General features: G+C 39.0%; 1 protein-coding gene across 1 annotated transcript; it reads right to left on the bottom strand.

Moving 5' to 3' along the window:
- Positions 1-272: 272 nt before the first annotated feature.
- Positions 273-4,458, bottom strand: vsx1 (visual system homeobox 1). The gene is made up of 5 exons (XM_022748618.1): positions 4,023-4,458; positions 3,199-3,274; positions 2,286-2,409; positions 1,560-1,755; positions 273-571 (listed from the first exon to the last, which is right to left on the bottom strand). Exons 1-5 carry the CDS (start codon positions 4,453-4,455, stop codon positions 273-275), a joined length of 1,128 nt encoding a protein of 375 aa, XP_022604339.1. The 5' UTR covers positions 4,456-4,458.
- Positions 4,459-11,986: the final 7,528 nt, after the last annotated feature.

The raw sequence follows: 11,986 nt of genomic DNA, 5'->3' as shown, positions 1-11,986 counted from the left end.
CTTAAATACAAGCGTTCTACTAAGTGTTTTCTTGAGAAAAAATAAATAAATAAAATAAAATAAAAATAAATAAATAACTAATAATGCGTTTGAAAAGTTGGTAAATTTAGCGACAAAGTCACTAAGTTGGCAACATTGGCTGTCGAGCTACTGAAGTAGAAACTTTGCATAGTAACAAATGATGTAATGGCTGTTCATTGATTGGCTGTGCTCCCTGAAAAAGGAGCCAATGAAATCGCTGTGCTCCCAGAGCAGAAACGTCCGATCAACCTTCAGCTGTGTTCATCCGAGTTGCCACCACTCTGCCGCCGCGGCGAGGAGGCGCACCTCCCTCCCTCCTCCTGCTGCTGCTGTTTGGAGGAGCTGGACAGGTCAATGGCCACCTCCTCCTCCATGTCCTCCTCCTCCTCCAGCAGCTCCTCCTCCTCCTCCACTGCCTCACGCTCCACCCCCCGGGCCTCGCCGCCGCCCCGTCTCTCCGAGGCGTCGCAGAAAGAGTCGGAGCGGGCGGAGTCAGACTGCCGAGGACTGGAACATTTTTTGGCCATTTCTAAAGACTTTTTGTGCATTCCTGTGAGGACATGAGGACAGAGATGGAGACAGAGATTCAGTCCAGTCTGCACGACACACATCTCATTATTATTATTATTATCATTATTATTATTACACTGTCTAAAATCGTATAAAATACTATAAGAATATATAATTTCACAGTCCACTGAATGAACAAAAAGCTGCAAAAACTCGGGGCCCCACAGGAGACGCCTGTCTGTCTCCTGCGGGGCCCCAGGGGCCTCCTGGTCAAAGCTCTGATTCAATCATATTGATGTTTACTATTTATACATTTCTAATAAACAGCATGTTGACAGGCTACAGTTTGTATATGAAAGATGAATGAGTCTGATCTTACATGATATTTATTTATTTATGCAAAAATAAAATAAACATCTTCTCAGGCTGTGAGCATCTGCATCAGCAGTTTTGTTGTTGTAACAAGTGAAATTTATCTTATTATCATTAAATGAAATAAGGTTTTCCTGTGATATGACCAAATGTATTTACACAAAACTGTCCTGTTACATTAAAGTCTGTGAAACGCTGAACTGAAATAATTCAACATCTAAAATCAGGAATCACAACTGTGAAAAAATAAATATGAATCTTTTCTGAGGGTTGACTGTTTTATAAATAATATGTCACTTTATTTTAACATATTCAGCTGAATCCTGTTGACACCAGGTGTACATGTTGTAAATACTGTTAATATGATGTGAGCATTTTAACTGATGGCAGGACTCGATGTGTCACACCTGTGTTAGATCAGGTGCGGCCTCAGTACGGAGCTTCACTGGTCACATTTTTAACATAATAAAACTCTGTCTGTGAATCTCCGGATATTAATCTGAATCATTTTACTTTAACACCTAAAAACTGCTTCCATGTTATCTGCTGAAAATATAAATAGTTGTGTTAATATTGATTCCCAGTGTGTGTGTGTGTTCAGTGTGTGTGTAGCCTGTGTATTGATGCGTGGTGTGGTGCGTGTGCGTGGCACTGACGTGCATGCGGCTCACCGAGCAGCCAGGGGGCGCAGGATCCCATCATGCCGTTCTTGGCGGAGTTGAGGATGGACTCTGGCAGCGGGATGGAGTGTCGCACCATCGCCCCGTACAGACCGTACTCCGCCATGACGCTGCTGCGACCCCAACACTTCTCACGCTTACGCCACTTCGCCCGCCGATTCTGAAACCACACCTGGAAAAAATAAATACAAAAAAAATTAAAAATATATATATTTTTATATATATTTATATATATATTTTTATATTATATTTTTTTCTTTCCTCAGATTTCTTTTGTGACCCATTGGAGGGTCCCTGACCCTCATGCAGGGAACTGTATTTGGTAAAAAGGTTCAGTAGAATATAAATGTCATTTTTAGGAGACATGAGACTGAAAATCTGTCTAATAATTAATTTCTCTTTTTGTTTTTCATGGTTTGTTTTTCACTTTATAATTAATTTTGTCTTTTTTGACTGAAAGAAAACAATATTGTGAATATTAAAGTTCAGTTTTTAATATGATTGATCTTCGAAGATACAGAACACACTTATACATCATATACACATGTACAATGATGTATCATCATACATAACTTATAAGCTTGTTGTGTAATTTAAACACTTTAAATTCATCCTGAAGAGATAATCTAAATCTGCAGTCAGACGTGTGATTAGTCAGCTGATTATTGGTGATTGATCAGCCGTGTCGATCAGCTGTCTCACCTGTATTCTGTCCTCGGGCAGCTCTGTCTTCATGGCGAGCATCTCTCGGGCGTAGACGTCGGGGTAATGAGCCTCGTGAAAAGCTTTCTCCAGCTCCTCCAGCTGGTGGGAGGTGAACACCGTCCTGCAGCACAGAGCACAGCGTCACACACCAACACACACACCTGAACACACACGCTGCACTTCAGCCAGTAACACGTCAGTATGAAGTTTCACCAGATTTACAGCAGAAATCTTTGGTTTTTTATTTCTCTCAATTTTCTGTGAAAATCATTTGAGTCCAAACAGAATTTATCTGCTTGAGTCTAAAGGGTTAAAAAATAAAGACGCCAGTTTATATCTGATTAATCCTTAATTTCTTTAATAACATGATATTTCTTATAATTTGTTGTTAACCAATCTTCTGTCTTATTCTGTTTTCTGATGGTTTTATTTAAACTGAACCTGAAAAATCACTGATGCACAAACCTACTGTGCAAAGATACATCATTATAATCTATATTTGTTTAGCTTTTTATAATAAAAAATGATTAATAAAAATATCGCATAATTTTAAGTGACATATAAGCTGCTTATTCAAATGATGACAGATTTTTATAAATTTCAACCAATAAATCTGAATTTTGTCAATTTATTTTTTTGACTAGTGGAAACATCACTTTAAAATATCTGAAACATTAAGTTTAAAATATGTTTATATTTATAATTTAGCTTTTTTTTTTTTTTTAAATATAAAAATCTCTTTTGACTGGAAACATTTCAGCCTCAGTGACTGAGTTTCTCTGCTGTTTAAATCCTCAGGGATCAGGTTTACATCAGTTTCTGTGACAGATGTTTCAGACTGAAGGATCCAGCTGATGAAGATGAAGATGAAGATGAAGTCATTGAGTCAGAAGAATCAGTAAAAACTCACCTGTGTCTCCTCTTCTTTCTCTTCTGATTGTTTCCTGAACTTTTGGAGTCGTTTCTGTCGGAGAGACACTCCTCATCTTCAGGAGGAAGAGCAGAAAAAAATATCTCATCAACACAAAGAGTTTTAGAGATTGGTTCTAGTTTTACTTTGAAATGATCTAATTTACTTTGTTTATCTAAAAGGAAAAAGAAAAAGTTCGTTTCTTTATTCACAGACACTAATTTATCTTTTTAATTCCAATTAAATCAACAGCCTGATCTGTCAAATAAGAATTTCACCTGAATTCAGAGCAACAAGCGGATTCTTCTGAACCTTTAAACTGGACAAACCTGACCGTTAAACCCGAGTAGAGCCGAACTGAGCCGAACCACAGATTAAAACGAAAACAAAAACACACAATTTAGAGTCAAAATAATAATAAAATATATGTAAAAAAAAAAAAAAATTCAAAACAACTGCCGAAGTGAGACGAAGAGAAAGACACTTAAAAATACGATTCAATTTAGAGAAAAAACGTTTAAATTTAACGTTATTTTGTTTGTTTTTTTAACGAAGAAAAGGTTGTAGAAACCTTAGTAGGGCCGATCTTAGACGAATCCAAATGTCGTTTTTAAAACACAAATTAAATAAAAATAAAAAAGTCCAGTTCAAAGGTTCAGAGTGAAAAAAACCCGCCAAATTCAATAAACTGTTTAAAAACTAGGAAAACACGAGTCAAACCGAACTAAACCGAGGTGACAACGATCCAGGTTCTGTCACTCGTCAGGCCACGTTAAACACTTTGAGCAATAAAAGAGTAAAAGCCGAGCCGAGCCGGGCCGTACCGGAGTAGGCGTCCCTTTGGGCCTCGAGGTTTTGCAGGTAGTGGCTGTCGGCCCGGGCCTGCAGCAGCGGCAGGTGCCCGGGCAGGAAGCAGGGTGCTCCGGCCGGTTGCTGGGCCGCGAGGCTGCACAGGAAGCCGAGGCCGAGCGGCAGCGACCCTCCCGGGAAGGAGAACCCTCCGAGGCCGCCGCTGGCACCCTGCGGCTCGGCCCCGGGCCCGGAGCACGCCGCCGACAGGCCCGAACCCGGAGCACCTCCGGGCTGCTGCCGCGCCTGCAGGTCCGACTCCAGGCCCAGCAGGTCGGTGATGGCAAAGCCTTTAGACCGGAACCCGGAGCCGTGCAGCCGGGATTTATCAATCCCAAATCCTGGAGATAACATCTTCACTTTGGGCTTCTCTTCGCCAACGTCCTCCCGGCCCGTCATGATGCTCATCAGGGTGAACTCTGGTCCTTCAGCACCGAGGAGGAGGAGGAGAAGGATGGACAGACCTGAGGGGGCCGGGTGGCGGGCTCTATTTATTCCGCTCCGTTCTCCAGGGGTCACAGCAACATCCAATCAGAAGTGAGAGAAGTGAGAGAGGGCGTTCCCATTTTCTCCTCTCAATCCCAGAGGATTAATTGCCACCAATTTTCTTTCAATCCGATCAGGATTTTATCCAGAGGAGGAGGGGGAGGAGGAAGAGGAGGAGGGGAGGAGGAAGAGGAGGAGGGGGAGGAGGAGAATATTTCAGTTATATTGTTTATCTTGGATCAGAGTCAAACATCACCAGGATCATGAGCTTCTACACTGATCAATAAGGTACCAGAGGAGAGGCGGGAAACAGAACCGAGGCCTCGAGGAACCGATCTGATCAATTATCAAAAATCAACAACTAAAACATCACATTTTGTCTCAATGTTTTAAAATAATTCCTTTGTAATTTATTCGCGCCATCTTTAGAACAGCTGATAAACATAAACATTAACAACCATAATTAAATAAACAGGAGAGAAAATTTGAAGTTATTTGTAAAATAAAATGAAAATGTTTGTTTATTGTAACTAATGCAGCAAAAAATAAATTAATAAAATTAATACAAGATAAAAAAAAAAGATGAAATATTAATGATGTGAATATTTATTGGTCTGATTGTTGATCAGGTTTGTTTATTTGTTTGTTAGTTTGTTTGTCGTTTCGTGAGTTAGTTAATTCCTTTAGTGGTTAGTTTATGGAGCCACGGAAGTTATGAAATCATCATTATTTTATATAATGAGATTAAAAAATAATAAATAAAATAAGAAACAGTGAATCACAATGTTGAAACTGTAAAAATAAATAAATAAATACAAGAACAAAATGAAATTTAAACGCGTATTAAACAAATGTAAAGATGAAAGAAAAGACAGATCTCATATAATTAAAACAAACAAGCAAATTAACTCAAAAAACAAAATTATTGAACTGAAAACACACGTGCAATAATAATGGGATAAATAAATAAATAAAGGACCTGATGTTGTAAATAATAAAAACAATAAAGCAACTGATTACCTGTTAAAGCTCAATAATAATGTCTGTTATAATATCTCTATTATTTTCATTTCATTTTGTTGCAGCAGATTTTCATCATTTGCTTTAAATTCACAAACAAACAGTTTTTCTTTCTGCTGTTTAACTTCACATGATGGAAAATGAGCTGTGTGTGACTGAAGAGATTTAACTGTCTTTAATCTGAGTCATTTGCTTCGACTCAGTGAAACTGTGACGTAAAAACACAAACACTGAGATTAAAGTTCAAAACTGCCTGAAATTTGCTTTAATTATCTCTCATAAGCAGATTCCTCTAATTGCTTTTTAAAACCGGTTGACCATTTTTACCTTCTTACACACACACACACACACACACACACACACACACACACACACACACTGTCTGCCAGCCTGCAGTCAATCTCCAGGGATTAAACACTAACTTGGCCCTAATTTCCAAACTGACTTTCATCATGAGGAGCTGATTTTCACTCCGTCTCACTGAGGATGATGATGATGATGATGAGGATGATGATGATGATGATGTGTCAGTGTGATGTTGTAGCTCTCACGTCCAGTTACACCGACACACACTGTGGTTCCCTAAATCATAAAGAGAGCAGCGTTTTCACAGAAGAAGAAGAAACACTGATGTCACTTCTTCAGTTGTTGTTTTCCTTCTCCTTCTTCTCCTTCTTCATATATTTTTCATATATTTCAACTGTTTCACTCAGGTAAGGGTGTATTTTAATTTAGTGACATTTAAGTTAAAACTGAGTTCAAGTTTTTTTTCACATGGAGTAAAAACTGATCCTGTTGTTTTTCTCTCAGGTGACTTTTATTCGGCACTGAAAAAAAAAATCATAAAAAAAATGTGAAATGACTGTCAGCAGCAGCTGCCAAACAAAAACCGTAAAATTAAAGTAAAATGTCCTAATTCCAATAAAGTGTAAAAACAATAACTTTACAGAAAGTTTCATTAATATTTCTACAGAGAAAAACTGTTATTTTACAGATTTTTCCTAAATGATTATGATCAAACTCCTTCAATAAAGTGACGCCACTAAAGTTTCTGCAGAGAAACTTTTTCCTAATAATAAAATTAAGTGTCAATCAATGAAATATTAACACAAGCTTCATATTGTAAAGTAAACCTTTTGTTTTGAAGACAAAGTAAAAAATACTGTGTAAAACATTAAAATCATCTCAAACTTCAACTTGCAGTATTTGTGTCAACATTGAATCTTTAAGTGTAAAGTAATGTTAAAACCTGTAGAAGCACAATCTAAATACAATATTTACTGATTCAGATTCAGATTAATTTTCTTACATTTCTCATAAAATATAATAAACTGAAGAAATGCAAATTAAACTGTTAAGTCTCTGTATGTAGTCTTTCAACTAAAGTGGGGTTGGAAACTTAATTACAAATAACACACACACCACTATTGACTTTATAACACTTTTATTTAATATATTCAGATGTAAATTTACAATATCAACCAATTATTCACAAATAGTTCTTCAGAGCCCCGGGATGATCTGAAGAACTAAAACTGGCATTTCTCCATTGGTCTATCTTGCCTGTTAAGGTTCCTATAATGAGGAGGTGATGATGGCACCTCTGAAAGAGGGGGGGCTGTGGAGCTGAGGGGGGGTGGTCTGTTGTTTTTTAGCTTGTATCTTCCAATTCAGTTTGATCTTGTTTTCCACAGTATTCTCCATATAGTTCTGACAACATATGTGGACAAACATTATACTCTCTTCTATGTCAGAATCCCAACTATACAGTGAATTAATAAGTCAAATCAAAACATACCACAAAGGTCAATGTGTCACGGTACGAGCAAGGAGAGGCCAGGACCCAAATGCAGAGTTCAAAAAACAGTTCTTTATTCACAAAAAGTAGCACGAAAAATCACCTTTAAAAGAGAACAAGGTATCAAAACAGAAAAAACAACTGAAATTCACCTAACGGGAAAAGTAACGAAGAAAAAGCTCAGAATGACTAACAGGAGAAAACAACTAAAAGTGTCCAGGAGCAAGCTCAAACTGGGAAGCGAAAGTGCAAAGGAAAAACTGGAGACAATACTTAGCGATCGAACAAAGGTGAGGCAGGGGACCGGCTCCAGAGCAGGGCTCAGGCGAGACGCAAACGGAACACTCTGGCAACGAGGACGTGAATGGAGTTGGCTTAAGTAGCCGGGCTGATTAGGGAATGCGGAGCAGGTGAGTCTGGTTGAGATCGCCCCGCCTCCGAGCACTCAGTCTGTGCAGAGGGAGAGAGAGAGAGGGATCAGAAAACTGCACGAGTCAGACCATGACACAATGAATCTTTACCAGAAGTGACGATGCAACGGAGCAGTTGAAGAAAAATCCACCTTCAAACTGCCAGTAATCAGCTGGATCCTTGGAGCATCTGGGGGAAAAGAAATAACAGCCTAAAGATGTTGTTTAATACTTTTATCATATATTATTATTATCATCCCATATAAGATGTTTTACCCTCCTCTTCCCGTTTTAAAAATGTGCCGCAGTAACACGTTTACTCAGAGTACGTCACCTTTCATTACCAGCAGTGAGTGACCGTTTACGTGCTGACGTCACTGTAGCGTCTCATCGCCAGTCTCTGGAGTTTCTGTTTCCGGTAGAGTTTATTGCTGCTCTATCTGAACACAGTTAATGTTGTTGTTTTCTTCATTACAGTGACTAACTACCTGCTGTACATTTAAACTGACCAGTTCTGCTCCAGCACCCACAGCTCTCTGCTGCTTATAGCGAACTTCACTGATTCAGCATTTGTTTACATGCTGTTTAGAACTGATTGTTACTTTAGCTTAGCAGTTAGCTCTGGCTTCTCTCTCTCTCTTGCTCAGTGTGTGTCTCGGACCAACAAATTAACTTGTTCATAAGAGTGTTGTGTTTTTGTATCTTCAGAATATTGGATTGTGATGTTTATTACAGCTTCAGCGATGTCTGCTGTCATGCTGTGGACACACAGCTCCGCTCGCTAACCGGAGCTACAAACAAAATAGCATGTTAGTTATTACTCACTAATCCCTGAGTCGTCATCTGGAACATGGTGATCAATGAGGAACTGGGTGATGCCCGGCGATGGGAACCATGAGTGGTAGGCTGGAGACAACAGTCCAGACCAAGCGATAGCTGCGCGGGAGACTTCTGCTCCTCAATGATTGTTTCCTGTCCCTCGTCTAAGTGTACAAGGTGTAGCTACAAGACAAGTTTTTCACTTATACTCCTTAACGCACTCATTTACCTCCTCATCAGCGTTCGTTTAAGCTTTAAACCCAAGCTGACAACATCAACACATACTGCCAACACACAGCAAAATTAGCTTCTTCCACATTGAAGTAAATGCTCTTTATGGCTAGCGCCGGCTTAATCACGTTTAGCCTTTTCACTTTAACACTGTTAATACGTGTTTTCAGTTCATCAAATTAGCTCCAACATGTTGTTTGCCTGTAAATGTCTTGTTCGGTGTTTCAGTGTTCTGAAAGGACCACTCAGGAAGTCGACGGATTCCAACTTTTTTCGGTGAAGTACATTTTGTTTTAATCATGTTTCTTTGCGTAACCAAAATTAGCCATCACTGTTAATAAACACCGGTTCAGTGAAGATGCACCTTGATAACCAAGCTAGCCAGCTAGTGCTACGTTAGCTGATAACCTGTTGTCAACCTGGGTTAGCCCCGTGGAGGTGTTCAGTCAAAGCCCCAATAAAAAGAGTGAATTTAATGGACGTAATCGAACGACGGTTTTGTTTGTGTTTCTCCACGTGGACCCAGTTTAAGTGATCTGCGTTAGTGTAATGCGCAGCGTTAATGTTAGTTAATACATTGTCCATCGAGACGTCGTTATAGTTCAAGATAACGTGACATATACAAAATGTGTAGACAAATATTTGTCATATAGAAGATTGTTGATTTAATACTCAAACCAGTCCTCAACTGAAGCAGACATTCATGCACCTATCCTGACAGCTGATCGATATTTGTGATTAACTGTGATCCACCGCATCTTAACTCAAGTGTTTGTGTTTTATTGTCATTTGAAAGGTTTCCACACTGTGAAAACTGAGTGATCTGTGCCAACAGAAGGAGGACCTCATGTACAGAGCAGCCCATTTGTTTCCATTCATCTGGTTGTGGAGAAGGGAGACTGCATGGACATCCTTAGTTCTCTAATGTGCTGTGATGATGATGATGGTAGAAAACCTCTCCCAGTTCATCTTCCTCTGATGAAATGACAGACTAACTGCTGATGAGTTAGTTTATTATTCTCTGTCTTCAGTATTCACAGGTTCAGTTTCTTACCTGCAACTTCATTTCTGCTGTTGTTGACAGGTGATGGTAGCAACACTTTTAAGATCAGAATTTATAAATATTAAACTGTGATTAAGTGATGGATCATCTCTAGCACTGTCACCACCTCCACAGGTGAAAGTATTTACCAATTAACATCAGCATGTTTTTTGATCCTTCATTGTCAGTGTTGTCAGACACCATTTAAATATTTCTAGTATTTATGTTGATTAAAGCTAACATAGAAATAGTCACATACTGCTGTACACGTTAGTATTGTGGAAATTCATACCAGATGTGTTCTATAAAAACCATCAACAGAGTTAAAGCAAGAGCTTCATAAATAACTTTATTGGACATTATAAACTACATGAATTTAAACAATTTCCAACACTGGAAACATGTATAAAAGAATGTAATAAATGGATTAATTAAATACTGTAGTGTACAATTTACAATCAACTGTAACTATTTAAAATCAAAAAATAGTTGTGGATGAAGTTAAAGCTGAATTTCACTGTCATATGTAAGTTTGCTTAATAAAAAGAAGTAGTTGAATCAACAGCAACAGAATCTTTAGTAACAAGTATAATCATTATTCATCATGAGTCCTAATGTGTGAGACAGTTAATATTTATTTGCTCCAGTAACAATCTCCCTCTAAATATGTGATGCTGTTGGAACAGCACACTGATATTAACTATAATGGCTGAGGACTATGAAATATGAACTCTAATGTTTTAAACTATTGACAGTTTGTTACAGCTACAGTGGAGTCCAAAAGTCATGTGATTGTATGTCTGACATGGGGCAGAGAGTGTAATACGACAGTGAGGGTGTAGGGAACAAGGAAGAGCATAGCTGATCAGACTGAACAATGTTATGGCCACAAGTGTTACATTAAAAAATACTATATTATCATATAAGACACTGTGTGTATGTTTGGGAAGAGAAGATCTTCATGTGTGGACACTGCAGGTGGAGGTGGTGCAGGGCCTCCATCATTGCTGCAAGAGGTTGTAGGTGTCCCCAAAGATCCAGACCTTGGCTGGATGGAAAAAAACATTATAATAGAGAGAAATCATATCAATATCATATTGTAGAGTACAGAGAAAAAGACCAAAGAAACAGCACTCTGATTAGATGATCACAGATATCTGAAAATACATTATTCCCTCAGCTTAGTTGTAATAAACAGTCTGCTGAACCGTTTTACATGAAATAACAATAGAATAGAAACTAATACTCAGTTTGGTGTCATTGTGCAGGTGCACATGTCATGATGGTTCTCAGCTCTCAGTGATGTTCTTTATTCTGACAGAGACAGAATCATTCCAACAGATGTTCTGACTCCTGTCATCAATAATGAAATGAACTAGAGCTGAAAACTAGCCGACTAACACTGAACCAAACTTAATATGAACAAACACGACACACACGTCCGCTGCTCTGCTCTTTAACAGCTCGTCCAGACACGACAGTTCACTGTAATAACGGGATCGTTTAGTGACCGTGACTTACCGACATTGACAACCCGCTGTCTCTGTTAACACTAAGTTCGGTAACGTCACCTTCGCTTTGCAGAACTCATTTTAAAACATGTTATAACATGTTTTCCCTTGGTCTATGGTTTTAATACAAGCGGTTACACCACACAGTTAGCTTACACACAGTAACTTCAGCTAATATTACAAGGTTTCTCCTCATATATGCGATATTTACCAAATGTGGACATGTATGCAATTAGCTACTAAGATTATTTTAACACTAAAATATAAAGTTTACCTCGAATTATGAATGCTAACTGTGTTAGCAGCAACTTCATAGCGCGTATCCAGGAGCCTGCTGCGGTCAGGTAGCAGGTGTAGGTGGCCGCGCAGAGCAAAGACTCTCTACAGTTGTTCTTGTTATTACAGCCTGTTGCTGCACAAAGCTCGGGCATTTTAACACTAATTGATGGATTACCTGTCCCTGTCGGAGCAGAGAGGAGGAGCCTCCGACTCCACGGCTTCTCTTATTGGTGCGGCAATGATCCTGTCAGTCCTCACCACAGCTGCTGCCATTTCAGCATCAGAGGAAGAGAGTTTAAGAGCCCGGCCGCACATCGTTAGTGGCGGCTGACATGATAGGCAG

The sequence above is a fragment of the Seriola dumerili genome, unplaced genomic scaffold (assembly GCF_002260705.1).
Source record: "Seriola dumerili isolate Sdu_G_001 unplaced genomic scaffold, Sdu_1.0 BDQW01000127.1, whole genome shotgun sequence".
In the NCBI taxonomy this organism is placed as follows: domain Eukaryota; kingdom Metazoa; phylum Chordata; class Actinopteri; order Carangiformes; family Carangidae; genus Seriola; species Seriola dumerili.
Note: the sequence above shows the minus strand (reverse complement) of the source record. Positions and strands in the feature narration are given on the sequence as shown.

Excerpts from the sequence above, each read along its gene's own strand:
- vsx1 (XM_022748618.1), bottom strand. The coding sequence starts at position 4,455 with ATGAGCATCATGACGGGCCGGGAGGACGTTGGCGAAGAGAAGCCCAAA. Across the intron at positions 2,410-3,198 it reads AGAAAGAAGAGGAGACACAG|GACGGTGTTCACCTCCCACC; the intron begins GTGAGTTTTTAC and ends TCTGTGCTGCAG. Across the intron at positions 572-1,559 it reads GCTCGGTGAGCCGCATGCAC|GAATGCACAAAAAGTCTTTA; the intron begins GTCAGTGCCACG and ends ATGTCCTCACAG.